Below are 20307 nucleotides of genomic sequence, written 5' to 3' on the forward strand. Positions count from 1 at the left end.
CACCGCTTTAGTCCTGAAGACTGATACATTTTATGTATCATGAAAATACATGAAAAACCTTTATGCCATAAAGAAAGCAAATGACAACACAAACTAAATCTCAGTGTGACGATGATGACCAAAATATTCTATGAAAAACATATACTGAACACTAAAGACTTGGAAAAGGGTGTTTATGATTAGAAAATAGATAGATATACTGTATAATTTACATGTGTTGTCAAAGATTCTGAGTGTTGGAGTTACTGGTTACTGTATGTTAGTTGGATATGACCATGTCATTAAGTATTAACAGTAAATGTTTTGTTGAAGTTCTGTTCTATTCATTCATATAGCTCACATATCAGAGAAGACGGCACTAAGGACTGAAAGAATGGCAAGGAACAAGGTGCTGAGGAGAACAGCTAGAGTGCTAAAGAACAGACCGTGGAGCATGAGAGACCAGTGGCTCTTGGTGGTACCGAGGGAAATTATAGTTCTTAAACTCCTCGCTGCTGGTAATTCCTGGCCAAGACAGATCTGACGGTGTGCCTGAAAAACATAAAAGAGAAATACCACAACAACCGCAGCAAATCCTTGCAAGATCCTGGTGAGATCACAATTTTTAGCAATTATATTTTTAGCAATTCCAGTAAGAAACAAAACGTTTTATTCAAACATTTTTTTCATCACAATTTTATGCAATTTTTCCCAGCCCTGGTAATCACAACAAACCCTTGCAAACCCTTGATCCTGGTGAGAATAATGTATTAAAAAAGGCACCATTACACATGAATATATTCTCTGCTCGGATAACAAGGCCTCACCTAGGATGCGAAATATAAGGTGAAGCTCATCCTCTACTGTGGACCCAGGAAATAGTGGCCGACCAGTTACCATCTCATAAAATATACATCCCACTCCCCTGTTGAGAAAAAGAGAGAGCCATTGACAAAGATTGTGTCATTAAATGACTGTAGGTCCTTATAAAACCTGGTTTGCAATGTGTCTTCAGTTGACTGACCATGTCAACATTTCAGTCTGTCACTTAAAACTCAAAATGAAATACAATACAAATGAAACATTGTGGTTTACATCTACAAAGGACATTTTAGATGTGACATACAATAAATGCAGTGAGGCAAAATATTAAATTGTTGATTATTTTTTATAATGCATTTCTGTAGGCCTACAAAGTGATTTGACAAGCTTTTAGCCTACGGGCAACATAGACACAGTTTAGCACGGGCGGAGTCTTCCTCACCACATGTCTATGGGGGTGGAGTAATCTGTAGATCCCAGCAGCACATCAGGCGGTCTGTACCACAGTGTCACCACTTCATTAGAGTACGTCTTCGTGGGGACCGATTTAGCCCGCGCCAGACCTGCAACACAGTCAGAGTCACACACTACATTAGATCAGATGCCATTATTCTCTCATGCGTCTTGAGAAAGCAAACCTGTAGAAATGAGCTAGCAGTACGCAGTGCTGCCATTGCCAACACCCGAGGAAAAAAGTCTCTTGAAAGATTAGCTTGTCACAAAATAAATCCTCAATGTTCATAAGTTTCCTTCGCACCAAAGTCAGCTAGTTTGAGCTCCCCCTTCTCGTTGATGAGGAGGTTCTGCGGCTTCAGGTCTCTGTGCAGCACTTTTCTGCTGTGGCAGTAGGAGAGACCCCGCAGAAGCTGGAACAAAAAGATCTGTGGAGAGAGAGGGGGGGGGGGGAGCCAGGTTAGACCTTTGCTGAGGAGAGCATGAATGTGGTGATGGTGTAATGAGATTTCATCATAAAACAGCACGAGTGCAGACACCTCCTCGTCGTACCTTCACGTTGTGCACACTCATCAGGCTTCCACAGTCGTCCATGTACTGTTTCAGATCCTTCTCCTGGCGAACACAAGAAATGCCTCAGATGATCCATCACTCACAAACACGCTGCACTATTCACACACACACGCACACTCACTCACACACACGCACACTCACACACACACACACTCACACACACACACACACACACACACACACACACACACACACACACACACACACACACACACACACACACACACACACACACACACACTCACTCACTCACTCACACATGCACCACACACACACACACACACACACACACACTCACCTCACACACACACACACACACACACACACACACACAGATACTTACCAAATACTCAAACACAAGAGTGAGGCACTTGTCTGTATGGATAATATCGTGCAGAGTGACTATGTTGGCATGCTTCAAGTCCTTTAAAAGAGAAACTGGGAAAGACATAGAAAGAGAATAGACATTAGTGATAAGATTGCCACAATTACTTTTGCCATATACTTGCAAAATACTTGCGGTTTATAAACTGTGGTTTAAAGGGCAGTGCTGCGGTTCATTTTAAAACCTTTTAGAAAAATATTATCAATAATCTTCCACTTTAAACAGTAGAAAGTTTTAAAATCCATTATGAATCCGTCATGAAACAGGCCCTAAATAGGCCCTAAATGTCCGGAAATTAGAACTGGTTTATTTGAGTCTGGGAAAAGGAAGGATGCAGTCGTCATAAGAAGGGTGGAGGATCTCAGCCTACCACTAGGGGTCAGACCATGCAATCTGTATGTTTCAGTAAGGGCAAACATGTCTGTGCCATCACAGCAGGAACACACAGGTGTTTAGAACACAAACAAGTACAAATCTAACAAAAATGTAAATCACACTCTTATAAACCGCTACCTGTGAACTGCACAGAAATGTGCATGCTTGCATTTATATACATAGGCTAGGATAAAGTCATGAAAATATGGTCTACAAACATGTCATAGCCATTAGTTCCAGATATCTGTGTGGTTTATATCTACCGTGTTACAATTAAGATATCAGTACTGGTTTTAAAGTACTGTGTGGCCTGAAAACAGTGTCTAATGTTGGTGGCATCTCCTGCTGCATAAATATTTTTAGCACAGAATGACTTTTGTGTCTAATGCTAGCAAAACTGGAGCACAGTAGTCTACAACCCTGCCAGTTTCTAAACTTCCCTTTCGACAGTGGTAGTCAGGAGCACCTAAGATGGAGTGAGTGGTCTATACCTTCCTGTATGGCAGTGCTAGTCAGGAGCACCTAAGATGGAGTGAGTGGTCTATACCTTCCCGTATGGCAGTGCAGGGAGCTCCCTCCTCATGTTCTAGGCGAATTTCTTTCAGAGCGACAAGGTTGTCTGTCAGTTTACTGCGTCCTTTGTACACGGTAGCATAAGTGCCCTAGAAAAAGAACACCAGAGACTTTCATTTCTTTCTCACATTGTGAAAAACTGTGTATGGACCCCTGGTTTCAGAGCGAAAGTGCACAGTTACCCAAGAAGAAACACAAGGGTATGGTCAAATGCACTGTGTGGGCAAGAGCCAGGCCAAGGTTAATTACTGTACATAAAGGCCTAGTTAAGCTGACCAATAGCAATCCCTTTAAACTAAATGCATCAGACTAGATGTAAGACGGTCATATTACTGCTGGTTCTGGACAGTGATGGCCAGGAGCACTTTTCTAAGGAACAAATCATAGAGCTTCTTCTGCTATTCAAAACAATTACCAGTACATTGTTGACACATAAGTGTAGCTTGTCTGAAATGCTCAAGCCACATCCTTTCAAACTGACCGTTATATTGTTATCCAAGGGATGATTTTGAGCATTTAAAACCACAAATAACCCTGAATACAGTTTAGAATATGTCCTACATGACCAAATTAGCTACAGTGACAGCCTCACTCACAAAATGAATGGCTACTGTAAGTGACGGTGCTCTTCCATATCGTATTCTGAGAGTGCCATGTTTTTTTCTAAATGTCTCTTACCTCTCCAAGTTTGTCCAGTTTAATATAAGTCTCCAGTTTCCCAAAGCCAATCTCAGACTGAAAGAAAACAAGTTTGATAAGAAAGAGTATATATGTTTTTCTGTTGCTGAAGACATAAGTGGAGAATCATTTCATTCTTAAAATCCATCTACAACTTATTTCTACCCCTTGTCCCAAAGGAGGTCTTATCCCAACAGAAAGGGACTATGTGAAAGAGAACCAAGAGAATCACTTACGAGTGATGCCCTCCGGAGTCTACGACTTAATGGTTTGTCAAAGGGGGGGCTGTTCATGGCAAACTTCTCCAGGTAACCCTCCGGCAAACGAATATCAGCGGGCAGAGAGAGACGTTTGTTTATGTCCTACAGATAAGAGAAACATTTAGATTAGAAAGAGATAGAGAAAGAGAAAGAGAAAGCAATAGAACTGTGCTTGTTCAGCCATGCCATGTTATACCTAAGGTTAAGATTTCACCCATCATTCAAAAGATACTGAAATGTTTTGGTGTGCACTGCGGTTCAAAAGTTTGCGGTCACTTAGAAATTTCCATTCCACTCCATTATAGTGAATATACAGAATACCACCTGAGATCAGTTGCATTGTTTTTTTGTTTTTTTTATCAGGGCAGCAGTTTTCAGATTATGTGTGCTTATATAATTGCAAAAGGGTTCTCCAATGTTTTCTCATTCAGCCGTTTAAAATGATATCAGATTAGTAAACAGAATGTGCCTTTGGAACATTGGATGAATGGTTGCTACTAATGGGCATCTGTATACTTAGATATAGATATTGCATTAAAGATCAGCAGTTTCTTTCTACAACAGTCATTTACAACATTAGTGATGAAAACAAGGACATTTCTAAGTGACTCCGAACTTTTGAACAGTTGTGTATGTTTTCAATGTATGCATTTTTAATGTCCAAGACGATGTGTGTAGTTTTGGACCCCGAGAGTGTGCTCTGTTTTAGTACCTCATTGCATATACGCCTGGCGTGGTTGTTCCTCATACGCACTCGAACAGGACTCTGCACCTCATCTGACGACGTCCCCGACGCCTGATCACTCTCCCCATCAGAGCCCATCTTTACGTTCTCATGAACAATTCCTGTGACACACACACACGCGCGCGCACACACACACACACACACACACACACACACACACACACACACACACACACACACACACAAACACAGAGGGAAACTCAAACATAAATACAGCAGCCTAGTACTGTCTTGTCAATATGACATTTCAGCTGAGTTTTTATTATTTAATTTTTCAATGAAAACAAGTGCCACTGCTGTTTTATTCGCTTCACTATGACGACATTTTAAATGACTAATTAGCTGTAAAGACTGTTGTAAAAGTCTATGTTAACAGACATGATTCCAAGATCATTAACAGTTCTTTAACTGCTTTAATAAGGCCTTCTGGGAGCTTCACACCTTAGTTTTGCAATGAAAATCATCTGACAAATGCACATGATCATCTGACAAGTGCTCACAGTTATATCCTTCAAATCTCAGTGGTGGTCTCCGGCTAAAAGCTCCTCACATGTCATTCGTGTTGAGATCCCAGCCAGAAGAAAGATGTGTATAGGGCATAAATTTGCCATTAAACATAGACTCTCTCAATTAGTATGAATAAGAATTTTGCGAGAGCTCAAATGAACATGCTGATCTAAGTCAGAGCACAACAGAGGAGCTGTGGCAGACCCACTGAGTCTCATGAGTGTGTCAGCTGTCAACAGAGCCGTATTTAGTGACAGTGTACTAACCATCATACTTCCCTGAAATGGAAACAAAATTTCACAAAAGGACAAAGTACAGTACACAAGAGGAATATTTAATTATTTTGCGCCCTGTGTATTCATATCCCCAAATGCTCCATATCGGCATTGAAATGGAGATGACAGCCATTACGGTACATTAGCCTGAGGTCCTCTAATCCCTCTGACCCTCTATGGCCTCATGGCATGGCGTGTTGGATGCCCTCAGACATTCTGTTTCTCTACTTAGTGGAGAATGGAAATCCCCCTCACAGCACTTCAAATGGGACCATGTGAGTCAGCGATGGCTGGCAGACCAAATGCCAACAAAGGTCAACAAATCTGACCCTATTTCTGGTCAAACCCTGTGGTTTCCATTCAGGTTCACAGTGGCCTACTAATGTCTATGAGCATCACACAGGTCTCACTTTCCACCTGTCCGAAATGCGGTGCGATCAGAACAGAGTTGAAAGTTGGTGGGCAAAGATGCTCTTCTAGGCTTTTCAGTTTGATTGCAGAGAATGACTGCAGCACAGTGCATCAGCACATGACAAGTGATTGACTACACAAACTGACAGCGCGCAATCCATTATGTGGTCCAGCAGCCAACAAATGCAGCAATATCTGTCAATCTGACCACTGCCTAGAGCCCTTCAATACATCAATCCATCCGCCGACTTACACAAACTCCAGTATGTTGCCAATTTCGTCACCTCAGGACCAAATAATCCACACTAAAGACCCCCGAACTCTGCCAACATTGCATTACGCCAAGGAATACAATAAAAAACATTCTCACATGTCTGACAAACAGTTACTGAATTCCCAGCTACTGGATTCCTATGGCACTAATATTCCACTTTTCTCTAAAAGCATTCCAGGGCCACAGTGCTGGATGACTAACACACATAATCCACACCAAACACAACTGTTCTTTACAGAGGCTGTAAATGCAAATGGAAGTGCACAGTGGAGATTTGCCTGGCACCTGACACCTGACTTTATACAAACAAAACCTTTTCTCTTGTTTACATCTCTATGAATTATTGGCTCAAACATTTGAGGAGCAGAGTCAACTTAATACAAATATTTAAAACCGTCAGGAGTAAGGTGACGTTTTGAGCAGGGATATGCCTGAATAACCACAGTTGGCTGTTTGCCAGAGTCCTTTAGCACACAAGAGATCTCTACCTAAACAACCGGTTTGCTCTGTATGCTGCTGATACAATGAAATATGTGAACCCTTCCATATTTTCTTTGCAACCCAATGAACACATACCTGGAGGCTAAAAAGTCAGAGAGTACATTATCACTTACGACATGTGTGTAGTAGGAAGGGAGGGGAGGAAGAGGAAGAGGAGGGGGAAAGGAGGAAGAGACAGGGGCAGAGAGAAGGAAACTGGACAAAAGAGCAGGAGAGAGTCACCAAGAGAGCCGGTCCTGTGCAGGCCCAGACAGGGTCGGTCCAGCCCGTCCCTCCTGAGCGCCGGTCGGCCCAACCCGCCGGCGTACTGCCGCAGGAAAGAGGGAGCACTGTGGGAGGCGGGAGGGAGGACAGAGCAGACTATGGCCTCTGAAGAAGAGACACAGATGGACAGATCCGGGGGTGGGCAAGCAGAAGCGAGAGAGAGAGAGAGAGAGAGAGAGAGAGAAAGACAGAAAACACGGGATGTAGGGAGAAAAAGTGAGAGATTTAGGGACAGATCATAGGGAGACGGAACCTCACTGTCTTTGTATGCTGCTTTGGTTGTGGTTACCGTGGCAGCAGCAGCAGCACTCAGTCTTATTAACAGTCTCACTAGACAGAACTGGACAGCAACTAAATACTTCTGCATTGAGTGAGTTGCAATGTGTCACAAATTGTTTTCAAATTAAGCTAAATCCATGCAAGTAAGATATCAGTCTGTAATCTTTCAATCTAATCCGCAACCATTGCTTGCTGATAAAAACGAATTGTTGTTCAGCTGGCCAAAATTTGACCTGAATTCAACAACAATAATTTTCAACCAATTACATTTGAAGCTATCCCATTGTAATTCAACAAGCTGGAATTGTATTATTCAGAACTGATAGTGTTCTTTATGATTCTATTTTGCATGCATTATGGGAGTGCTTTTCCATGGGTACAAAAGTACACCATCAAATACAAAAACATAGACTACAAACACAGAGTACAAACATCTACGGGTTACACCAAGATAGTGGCTCAGCTAGCAGTTTCAGATGTCCAGTGCAATGTAAAATATGATCAGTGTAAGATCAGTGTTAAACATGGCTTCAACCAATGGACGTTCATAACCCATCCATTGCATTATATTCATCTTTCATCCATCCACCTCTAGTGTGATCAGACAGAACAAGCTGGGTGTGTGGGCGGTAGAGGATTAAGTAACGCAACCTCATGCTGAGCACCAAGCTAGTATTCCATGCATATCTATACACTGAATATTCATGTGTACAGTAAGCACATTGTGTGTGTGTGTGTGTGTGTGTGTGTGTATGTGTGTGTGTGTGTGTGTGTTTGTGTGAGAGAGAGAGAGAGAGAGTGGAGAGTGTGTGTGTGTGTCTTTCTGTGTGCATTTCTCTTACCATGGTCTCGTACAGCTGACGGCTCATCCAGGTTACTTTGCTCAGACAGTTCTGAGAGAGACTCGTCTGCTGGCCTGGTATTGCGTAGGCTCATAGACAAACGCCTCTTTATGATCTTCATCCGGTCCATCTGCTCGGGAACATGGGCCTCAGGAACCTGAGGGGCTGGAACACAGAACAGAACAGTCAAGAAATAGTGAGAACCCTGTCAACTGCCTACCAGAACACTGTCAACAGCACTGTTCCATAGCATGCTGCCTCTACTCTGCCACTAACACGCACACTCCAGCAATCCAGTTGCGTTTTTACAGCATTACAATACTGGGAATGGTTTGTTGGACTTTGGCCCCTTTTTTCTTTATGATCTTTCGCTTTACAGCTTTACTTTCTGAGTAGGGGTGGTTAATAAGGAAATGGGCCAGTCTTTGCTATTCAAAGACATTATTAGTTTAGTCTTAGTTCAGTCAAAGTCCACTTCAACACACGTGTGTAGAAGGAAGAGTCTACAACCTCTAGATCTAATTCACCTGGATAATGGCATACAGCTGCCTAATAAATGTATAGACGTTGCACCAAACAGGGGCTACTGACACTCTGTTTCAAATTTAGAATGCTTTATGGGGAAATGCTGAGAATATAATCAGTAATCATAATGACAATGCAGTGTAGTGTGGAGTCACAAGCTTCCCTATCATTTTATTAACAAGCTAAGCTGCTAACAAACATTCTGTACCTCTTCAGACATGAAATTCGGGGAGTATTTTTAAATTCCCACAGCTGGCAGCTTGATTCTGAACAAAATTATATTCATGCCAAATTATATTAAACCAGTTATATATGAGGTGGAAAATTAAAGCAAGCTGCGATGAATAACCACAGTTCTAAAGCAGACTTTCTATTACAGAAGGCTATATGCAAGTTGGTTTCTCTGCCACATTTCATGTTCTTTGAGGCCTCCAGGTTGATTTCCAGCAATGATTAAGATGACCAAATCACCAAAAAACACCACATTAGCATTTAAATGATAAACCATATCAAAACTATGTTACCTAATGCTTGTCGTAGATATGATCTGTGATATCACATGCATAGTATTCAAAGCTCATGCCTCATTATTTTTTGGCTTTAGGCCTACAATGGACTCCTGAATGATCAAGAATCAGGAGTTTCCTCTGTGAAGCGGATAATGCATGTGACATACATACTTGCATAGGCTACAACACATAAAGAGAACTAAAGAATCGAAAAATTAATAATCTCTCAAATCACAAATGACATGTGGATAACCATCTGCACTAGAGGATAATTTAAATGATAATGCTAATATGAACATTACTTTGATGTTTTGCATGAAATGTGCACATAACTACATAACTTCTTTTTTATTGTGTTGTACTTTCTAAAATGCCAAGGTATTTATCATGTGCATTACATCATTCATATTGATTGTGGATATATACCACTTGTTAACAGGCAACATTAGGCCCTAGGCCCTGCACTAAACAACATACAGTATATTGGTCAAATAATGCAAACTGGGTTGTAAGGGAAATGGACGTGAGATGGACAATAATATCATCATCTTAAACTTAAATTCACAGAGTAAACCAGACAGAATGAGCAGAAAGAGCTGTTGTAGCTCTGAATATCCGTACAATAAGATAGTGACGGCTGAAAGTTGGCAACTGACCAACGCAAAGCTGAACCCTCAGCATCTTTCTTTCAGCAAGACGCGAGTTCCGTTCACGAGTGTAGCCCTAGGCGCCACACTGGGAGAGGATTCAGTCTGAATTTAAATAATCCATAGCCTAATTCCTGGTCTGCGGTTCCGCTAGAATCAAGGCGTCCCATTTACCATGACCTCTCCACCATTCACAACGACATTTCAAATAACGTTAGGGTTTTCTGTGAATTCCCTGGTTCCATTTAGCGATTAGGATCCCGGTAGCTGCTATATCCTGGATAATGCCATCATCTACAGCACCGTGTGCACCGGAAAGTGGCTCTTAAAGGGATGCTACAACTTGTGCTATTATGGAGGACGGTTGCTGGGAGCAGAACTCAAAACGGGCCGGGCCTGTCCTAGGCTAGCTCCGTGGTTTCCTGCTTTGGACACCCATAAGGATATTACGCTACATGAATACAGGGATGTTAACCGTTTTCGACAGCCTAACCATATAACATTATAGAGCAAACTGGTATCAGTTCAATATTGTGCGTATTGTCCAGTTGTAAGTGTGAGTCTACACGCGCATTATTCGCCGAATTCACACGGGTTGGGACAAACACTATCCCGGTGCAGCTCTGATGAGTTAGCGATCTGGCTAGCAGCCTTGCATCTCGCATTCTCTTTCATTATTACACACTTGGGTGTTTAATCAGTGATCTACCTCGAATTCAAAGAACACAATTCAGGACAGACCGGCTACACGGAACAGCAATGTCAAAAGAGCCCATTCACAGTCGCAGCCATATGCATTGTATATTTAAACAAAGCGCATAGCGGTTAGGCTCAAACCCCAAAGCAGTCTGATATCAACAAACGGGACACGTTAATAACGCACCAAAGTGAAATGCAAGCAGTACATTGATGCTAACCTGCAGTGATCCTGATGTGTGACCGGTATGTTGCGAGAAGTCTGTGCGGTCCGCTGCGCCGGGACGGAACTATCCACTGCACCAACTTTGCGTTTACCCCGAACACAGCATCCTAGATGGCCGCAAAAGACAAAGTGTCAAATCACACTAATAGCATCCAGCGCACCCAGCATGCGGCGTACAACGACAGACTTGTGCCTTATAAACTGAAAACGATTTCGCGTCCGTCTTGGATAGGCTGTTCTATCTTTCTGCAAATCCAGCTGTCCGGTCAAGATGTGTCTGCGCGCGCGCGTGCCACGGTGAAAGACAAAACAGGGATGGGAGGGGTAGTTTTAATAAGAGAATATCTAAGGGATGTAGGGCAAGAGCGTAGGCTACAAGTTACTCATCACATGCACTGTTTTGCACAGAGCTCTTTTAAAACCATTACACTGGCGCTTAAATACAACGATTCAAAAAGAGCAGCGGAGAAGATAAACCTCGAACGGATCGGATTATCCAGATGTGGAAAGTGAGACGGGATTACCATCGGATAACACAGATAATGCAGACATAATACAAAGAGTTGAGAAGATGCGTAAGTGGTGACAGCACAGACTCAACAGGAATAGACTACACAATTGATTTTATGAATTGTTTAATTAAACCCTGAAATCTAGGCCAGTAGTGGATCACAGGCAGGAAACTGTTCTTATTCCTGTAGCAACCATGTCGTTGTGGAATAACCCAAAGAATAAAAATACTGAAAATGAGTAGTGATGTGAAGAAATTACCTCACATACTGTGGTCTACATACTGCTGCTGGAAAGTTTATATTAACCATGTACTGTAGTGCAGCCTAACATCATAAACATGAGAGAGTAGGCAGCTGTAGAACATTACAATCCATGAATAATCGTCAATTGAATGGAAAAAGAAATAGAATATCTATGTAATCAATAGTTAGATGGGTGGATGCCCATCAGACAAATACCAAATAGCATACTGTTGCTGGGTTGGTGGTCATGGTGATCAATGTTTCCTCTGACTGACAATAATAGACCTTTGTTGCCTAACTTCACCATGCATATTGAGGGGAACCAACATTGTTAGAGTCCCTCTCTCCTCCTCCTCACTTCTTGTTTCCAGTAGGAGTCTCAGTTCTAGAGGCCTGAAGACGTTGGTTGCATCTTTGGATCTACTTAATGTACATGACTGATCAATCATCCAGTTCCTCAATATCTATCTGTACCTATAGTTGCTGCTACTGTATCTGGTTCTGTCTGTCACGGTATCATGAGTATTTGTCTATTTATAGGCCTACATTTGTCACAGCTCACATGGAAAAGGAGATGATTGTGCTCTGGGAGTTGAAACCTATCAGAGAACCTCTTTCCCCTGATTTCCTTTAGATGAATATGCAGGATACAAATTGCTTTTTGCATAATGTCGTTATGCACTCATTTGAAGAAGACGCATTCTGCATCGCCGCTGGCCAATATGAGGTCTCCCTTAAGGGCAATGAATGCTCTTTGAGAACTTTAATGATAACTTTTAAACTTGAATTTCCCCTGGGGATCAATAAAGTATCTATCTATCTATCTAAGATAGGGAGGAAACTGACTGCTCCTTAGAAAGGTTTAATTTCCAGTGCAATTTCCATTATATCTCAGTCTCCATATGTTTTATTGCCCCATTTAGATATAATAGGAGTGCAGGTGCTGGATGGCACTTGCCGTAGAATGAAGAGGAGTGAACTGCATCAGCAGAGAGGTTCTGTCAGTGCACAGCTACAGCAGCCCACTGAGCCTAGATGCAATACTGTCGGGGGAAGCCCAGTGACTAATGCTGAGACTTCATAAGTGGGATCCATTTTGCATTCATCCCACTGTAGGATCAGTGTGGTACTCATACTGATTACAGTAAATCTCATCTGTATTTTTTCTTTGGGGGCGGAGGATTATAGTTTTAGGCACATTTAACTGAGATGAACTCACATCATGAGTTTCTTGCCAGCCATCCATCATCCAAATTTCAAACTACGCTCCCTCACCACAGTTAGAACAGGACACCAATATCACCCGAGTGAAATCTTAAAGAGATTGTCAATGTCTACAGTAGTGAAAAATCTGGAATTGCCTGGCAGTTTTAAAAGGGTTTTAAGCATACTTACTTACTTAAGGTTCATCAAGTCACATCACTGAAACCAAGTGTCATGCTCCAAACCAAACCAGACTATTGTTTCTCCACTACTAATCTTTACTCTTGGCATTTAGGAAGGGCTCAGTGAAACGCAAATTGGCCTATGAGAATGCCAGGTAGTGATACATGATTCATCCCTCCAGACAGAAAGTCTCCTCAGCTCCAGACATTAGTGGCAGTGTGCTTCCAGCTGACACTAGCACAGAGGTGCTTGGTGGCTTCTGTGAGGAAGTCAGAGGTGAGTGATGCAACCAGTGATAAACCATCACTCATGTCACGTCTCAGCACCAACTGGTCCTGTTCTGTGAGTTCTCGGAGTGTGTGTGTGTGTGTGTGTGTGGGGGGGGGGGGGGGGCTATTGTTTCGAAACACATTTTACTTTCAAAGGAACTTAAGGGTTCACTGTACATTTAGAACTATTGGGGAAATGTGGTCTCATGAGCTATGTTGTGCTATGTATGTTTTCAGAAGTCTTTTCAGCAGCCCTTTCTGTTCTGGTGAGCCCAGTCACTGGAAGAGGAGTGCACATAAAACATTATTAGAAAATGTTTGATTGAATTTGTGTGAGATTTATTGGATAAACGTTTTACATAAAAGGCCCATTGGCCAAATTGAGTTTGGACCCATTTAGAATTTCCTTAGCACTGTATTAGTAGGACTTCTCTCTCTCCCCTTTAGTGACATCACGATTTGTTTTTGAACATGCATTTCTAAAAATCAACCACATGGGTGCGCTACAGTATCATTTCTTTTGTAAAACAATTCATCGTCATAACCTAGTTCTGAGATGGTTGGAACCTCTTACATATGCTCTGCCTGAGGTGTGGAAAAGCACATTGCAGTGACAGTAATCCGTCATACTGAAGAGAGCATTCGTTTCGACCAATCACTGCCCTGGTGGGTCATCTATGGACCACTGGCCACACCAGATGTTCCCCATAACAACGCAAACAAGCTAGGGCAATTCCAAAGAAAAATGTTTTGCTATGGTTTCCTAGCCTGGCGTAGTTTGGTATCAGTCCATTTGGATTTGACTATGGGGTGTGTTTCAACTGTTACAAAGGGAAATGCCTGTTACAGGGGGAAAATGCAATTGGATAAACCTAACCAATCAGAGCAATGAGGGAGTCTGTAGGGAGAATCCTGTAGGGAGAAAAGCAAACAATCCTTCTTTATTAGCCTTAATTGCCGTTTTCTGTTTATGGTTTATTGTGCTGTCAATATCTTGTACAACAGATGTGGCAGCAAAATCTAAACATAGAGTTCCTCTTGCAATAGACTTTTAGTTGTAAAGAAAATCAACTCCAGCACACTTAGGTGACTTGAATTACTTGGCACTGTAGCTCATCTGTCCATCCTTGTATGAAGCCCGCCCAAACAATTTTACTGGCCCGAGCACCTCTGGTTTGGGCATAAAGACTTCTCAATGGAGTGACTAGACCACATTTCTGAAGCTCAAATTTTGTGGGCGAGGTAACGGTTTCCTGACTGAACGACATGTTTGGACGCAACGTTGTGCAACGATGTGCAACATTCTTTTAAAGAGGCAGTTTGTCACAGTTTGCATTGAATCATTCACTTTGCAGCATTTTATCTGTCTTGAACTCACCCCATTTTATCCGTCTTAAACTCACCCCCTAACGTGTCAGCTGCAGTAGCCAGCAGGTGAACAGTGTGTGCAAAGGGGCCGGGGCCTGATAGATCCCAGTTCCCTAAAGGAGAAAGAAGGTGTTACAAGTTTACATTTAGGCCATTTTAATACCACAATGAGGGGACCCCCCCCCCGCATAAAAACCTTCTAAATGTACATTTTAGAGGGGTGTAATAAAGTCTGTCCTAAATAGCCTACTCCACATTTAAGTGATGCCAACTGAGCACCACAGTCCAGTCAGAAAATACCATCTCAGGCTGAACTGTTTATGAAATGAAAATTACTAAATGAAGAGTGGACCTCAGACTGTGTGTTGGTAAAGAGTGGTTAGCAGTCAAAGTGTGTTTCCAACATGTGTATTATTATCAACAACATAATATAGGTAATACAAATATAATATAATAATAATAATAATAATAATAATAATAACAATAATAATAATGACTATTATTATTATTATTATTATTATTATTATTATTATTATTATTATTATAATATAATACAAATATAATAATAATAATAATAATAATAATAATAATAATAATAATATATTATAATGTGCTTTCAAAGCCATAATCCACCCTGGCAGGCACAATCTGCTCTAACAAAGAGTTTAAACACTGTACACAGCATACGGAGTGATGCAAAGTAACTTTAAAAGGTTTTTAAAAAAATCTTTACCTGACATAAAACTAAAGTTTTTCCAGTACCTGTGAATATGAAAATGTCATTGCCTATACCGTTTCTCAGAGGAACCATGTGTTTGTCTTACTCCTTCCAACGACGTCTCAAACCCATCTACCTTGAGTGATGCGGGTCATCTCTGGACCCCAGCTGGGATGGCTGTTCTGTCCATTTCTTCAGGCGAAGTGATAATGATAAATGCTCCAGAGCCGGATGAGGTGATGCTCACCAGTCTCCCTGCAGCCCTGATTCATGCTGAGATCAGCAGGTTCCTTATCAGCTGCCCTGAGAGAGAGGTGGCGAACGGTTCCTCTGTGCCGTGGTGCCCTTCCTGCTGTTCCTGCTCAGACATGCTCAGCGTCATCCCCCACCTACAGCAGTCCTGATTACAGGCTCCCCTCTGTGGGCGTGGGCCTACGCCAGAGATGCCTGCAGCTCCACTCTCATGACGCTTCCTGTGCCAGAGGATGAGGATATATACGCAGGCCTGCTTATATGCATTTTTGTGTCTGTGTGTGTGTGTGTGGGGTGGGGGGGGGGGGGGGGGGGGGGGGGTTCTTTTCTGTGTGAATATCTTGCTGAAGTAATAGTACATCCCACAGAGCTACTATGCAACATAAGAATGACTGCTTCTTCACACAGAGCACAAGTCTTCACAAGTCAGACCAGAGGTGTGTCAGTGGGCTCACTCTCGAAACACTTCAATTCAGTATGTCATCACTCATCACAGACAAGGAACTCTACAGTGCGTGCAGTGGATGGAGGGGCAAAGGTAACACCTTTCGTGCAGTTTGTTCTATTCTCCAGAGAGGTACAAATGATTGCTTTGCAAATATGCATTTTGTTCCTCAGTGTGCTTAACTCCATCCTCATCCTGTAACATGTCTGTATGATGTCTGCTCTGTTTTACAAGTAAGAAAAATAAGCAGTCAATGTCGTGGCCGAGGATTTTTGCTTTGGATGTTTGTTTCGACCAATCACAATATGGTTTCCTAGCCTGGCATAGTTTGGTATCAGTCCATTTGGATTTGACTATGGGGTGTGTTTCAACTGTTACAGGGGGAAATGCCTGTTACAGGGGGAGAATGCAATTGGTAACACCTTTCGTGGCAAAGGTAACACCTTTCGTCCAGTTTGTTCTCCAGAGAGGTACAAATGATTGCTTTGCAAATATGCATTTTGTTCCTCAGTGTGCTTAACTCCATCCTCATCCTGTAACATGTCTGAGAGCGTCGAAACAAACATCCAGAGCAAAAATCCTCGGCCACGACATTGACTGCTTATTTTTCTAACTTGTAAAACAGAGCAGACATCATAGCCTACACTCAAAAAAATGAAAACTGGGTATTGTTTGTTAGAAATAAATGAAACATGATGAAATAACTAAAACTGATTAATTAGAGAGATGTAGATAGTTGTTTTAATTAAATCCAAATTAGATATCAGGAAATTTGGAGGAGTTTAATTCATTTCTGTTGAATAAACACGTAACAAGTGATTTGATGCAATTAAATCTCTCGCGCATGCTCACTTCACATCATCGCGTGACATCAAGGCGGAAGTTTTTGGTCACGCTCATGTCATGCTGTGTAGAGACGTTGGTGAACTGAACTGGAAGTGCGTTGGAAGCGACAAAACGAAGCTAACTGGTGAGTAACCTACATCTTTTATCATCTGCGAGTAGCATTTACAGTTGGTGCTAAGTAGATCGTAATTCTGTTCGAAACTGTCAAAACTTTGACCTAAGTGAGTATTTGAATGATATTCCAAGTATTTCGTGTGATTTGTTAGTATCAGCTAGTCACATGTCTAGATGGCTAACCGTGTTCACGCTGCTAATGTAGTCAAATCCATGCAGCCTTACAGAAACGGTAGTTGTAAGTTAAATTAAAAAAAATTGTCGGTGATATTACACGTCAAGTTAGGTTAGGCATGACTGCCGTTCTTTTAGACTAGTTGCTACGATTGTGATAACGCTGGCGTTTTGCATTAATGAATAGCTAATTCAGAAATGAATGCAAAACGTGTTGCAGCAGGTGGATGCCCTGCTATGTTGGTAGCTACAGTGTTCAAACACGTTGGGCATCAGGCTCTGTTTATTGTGACTGAGGAGATGTGAACACAGCAGCAGTTAAATGTATTTTTGGTGTCGTTTGTGACGTTCAAGTGTTGTTTATTCTATACTTTATATTTTATATTTGACCCAATGAACTCATCTTTTTTTAATTTTGTTTTGAATTTCCCCTAGGCATCAATAAAGTATCTCTATCTATCTGTCTATCTATCTGGCGTATTTATCCTAATTAATATATGGTAATGACGCAAAAGTTGCTTTTGAAATCATTATTAATGTGCCCCACCCCTTTCAGATTTTACCAGTGTTGCCTTGCCTGGCATTCAGGCCATGCCTCATGTGGTAAGTTGGATTCAGCAATGTTGTTGTTCATGAATATGATTGATATGTTAAAGATTAAAGTTTTTAGAGATTGTTTTGACAAAACTGTTTTGGTAGAAAAGTATTCAAAGCTTTTGGCTTAGCCTGAAGCACAGGGTGTGTGGAATAAACTGTGTTTATAACCTGTTGTCCTTTTCCTAGATCTTTCTTTAGGTGGTGTTCTATGCTGTGCTTCACAGTCTAGCAGGTACAAGTTGTTACAACACTGTAAATTATGCCATGGTCATTATGGTAGGAATCCCTGTTACCTGTGCACTTATGCCAGTTGTCCATGTAGTTTCAGGACATGGAATAGCTTGAAAAACCATGTTTACCGAGCTCATTCATTACCCTCACAGACAGGAACAAAATTATTGACCTACAGTTGTCAGTTTTGTGATTTTGCTGAGCTTTCCTCAGAGGAAAAATTATTTCATACATATCAGAGGCATGTACCAAGACAAGTTATGCCACCAAATGTTATAACATTGGAGATGAAGGTTTTGGGTTTTAAGTGGTATTAACTTAGTGTTGATTTTGCCTTTCCATACTGTAGGTAACTAACTTGAGTAGGAGGTGACCACCAAAAAAATCCTGATGTTTGATATTTGATAACTTAGTTATTTACTGTGATTGCATTTGCCTTCTCTTTTTGATAATTAGGGCAATAACTGAACCGAACTGGAATTGAGAATAATTCAAGATGGCAAACTTGCGCACAAAGCAACGAAGTGTTGGGTGTTCTGAAGTGAGTATAAATTCTTTGAAGAACAAACGGCAAGGTCCGCATCATGCTGCTTCAAGCATTAAAAAAAAATACAGAAAAGCTGAAGTTAACTATTGTCCTCAACACCCAAGAGGAGAAACAGTTTACAGGAAATGTTTTGGAATTTAAATACTTAGCTTGGTTCTTTTTGTTTCCTTTGCACTTTTACAGATCAATAATGAGTTTGCTCGAGTCACAACAGTCCCACTGGAATTAAAGTTTCTAAACATGATTCTAGATAAGTACTCAGACAGCTTGATGAAGATGTTCCACAGCAAAGGTGGAGTCCCTGGCCGAACCATTCGAACCATCATGCAACCCATTTCAGAGGTTGTTCAGTCAGTTGCATCAAATTGAATTTTCTTTTTAGTTATTATTCTGTGCATAGATTGTGTTGTGACGTCATGCTAATGTAAACATGTATTTATTTCTTTTGTTTTCTGTTTGTCTGTGCTTCCAACAGAACATCATTGACGTCTGAAGGGAGTGTATCCTCAAAGTGCTTTGCGTCTACTTGAATGAGGACCCATTGCACCTTGTCAAGAAATACACTGTGAGCACACGTACGTATACGGCTTTTAAATTGGTCACACACACACTTTACTTTCTCTAACACATACTCTTTACACACTTATACTTGGCCTCATGCCATCTTTTGCACATGCTGGTCAATAGTCTGACATTTGTTACACATTAACCACAGTTGCAACAACAACACACACACTTGCCTTAGCTTATACCCAACACTTCAATGTTTCCTTTAACCTTATGTCCATTGTTTTTAAAGAAAAATTGACCTGAACTGACCGTGATGAAAGTTAATGTAAATAAAAGACTGAAACATCAGCATGTATACTTATCAGATATGGTTGAAATATTATTTGGCCAATATTTAGACTGGTGGTGCAAATTAGACTGTTGGGCCGCACAGTCTAGGCAATAATTGGGTAGCATTGTAGTAGTTTTATAAATAAGTAATTGTTTTTATTGGTCTTGCATAGGACTGTGATAGGTTGGCAGCCAAAAAGGATATGGAGCAGACAGTAATGGGGATCTACAATGTTTGCCATGAAGGACATGAACTAGACGATGAGCCAGAGGACATCAGGGTCATCATTGAAGGTGTTGAAACCATCTGCTCTGTGATGAGTGTGGCTGTGGCAACGGCTATGTTGTTTGGATTAATGTACACATTGAACCTTTCATACCTTCGTGAACTCAAAAATTCATTTGAGGTTATACAGAAAGTGTTCTTCAACTTGGATGGACAGAGGCTTTTGCCAAAGGTACAAGCCCTTAAAAACAAGATGCTTGAGTAAGTTACCAGTAATCTGTGAACCATGTCATTCAGCGTTCATCTTTATTCATCATATTTTTTCCCCAACAAGCTATTATGTGATGTCAAACAAAAACTGGTATAACAAAAATTGTAAAAGTAGAGCTGAAACGTTTTATTTCCTATGTGGACTGTCTTCAACGGTGGCCTACACATTCTTTGAGTCCATTGATTTGACGCTTTGCAGTGGAACTGTAAGGCTGTTGTGACAAAATGTAAAGTCTTGATAATTTATCTGCCCTGCCATTAAGTCTTATTTCTATTTTTACCTTTTTGTGAGGATTGTATGGATTTTGACAGTAAAAGAAATGCAGCAGAACTAAATGCAGTAGTGTTTGAGGCGTCAACAACACTTTAATTATTAATACAGTTATTAGTAAGTTTAAGTTTGCTGCTAAAATGAAAATGATAACTGATTTCTGGTCTGTGACTATAAAATAAACACCTTTTTTTGAGAA

At 41.2% G+C, this 20307-nt stretch overlaps 1 protein-coding gene and 1 long non-coding RNA gene across 2 annotated transcripts in view; one reads left to right on the forward strand and one right to left on the reverse strand.

Moving 5' to 3' along the window:
- Window positions 1–11052, reverse strand: part of LOC143102462 (cyclin-dependent kinase 17-like) — a 15199-nt gene extending 4147 nt beyond the window's left edge. The window contains exons 1-12 of the mRNA XM_076266047.1: window positions 10795–11052; window positions 8197–8361; window positions 4811–4944; window positions 4075–4200; window positions 3839–3895; window positions 3135–3249; window positions 2171–2265; window positions 1807–1869; window positions 1559–1682; window positions 1244–1364; window positions 807–904; window positions 426–531 (exon numbers count right to left, since the gene is read on the reverse strand). Of these exons, the coding sequence (XP_076122162.1) occupies window positions 426–531; window positions 807–904; window positions 1244–1364; window positions 1559–1682; window positions 1807–1869; window positions 2171–2265; window positions 3135–3249; window positions 3839–3895; window positions 4075–4200; window positions 4811–4944; window positions 8197–8326 (1169 nt within the window). The 5' untranslated portion in view covers window positions 8327–8361; window positions 10795–11052. The remainder of the gene's footprint in view (window positions 1–425; window positions 532–806; window positions 905–1243; window positions 1365–1558; window positions 1683–1806; window positions 1870–2170; window positions 2266–3134; window positions 3250–3838; window positions 3896–4074; window positions 4201–4810; window positions 4945–8196; window positions 8362–10794) is intronic.
- Window positions 11053–16640: 5588 nt separating this feature from the next.
- LOC143103251 (uncharacterized) lies at window positions 16641–20307 on the forward strand. Its single transcript, XR_012982756.1, has 7 exons — window positions 16641–16962; window positions 17683–17729; window positions 17910–17955; window positions 18411–18495; window positions 18685–18843; window positions 18977–19076; window positions 19515–20307. It is a non-coding gene; the product is annotated as an uncharacterized LOC143103251 (long non-coding RNA).

Source organism: Alosa pseudoharengus, unplaced genomic scaffold (genome assembly GCF_046254945.1).
Source record: "Alosa pseudoharengus isolate Yale_2024_CS ecotype anadromous, Long Island Sound unplaced genomic scaffold, YU_APseudo_1.1 YU_APseudo_1.1_scf_4, whole genome shotgun sequence".
Classification (NCBI taxonomy): Eukaryota; Metazoa; Chordata; class Actinopteri; order Clupeiformes; family Clupeidae; genus Alosa; species Alosa pseudoharengus.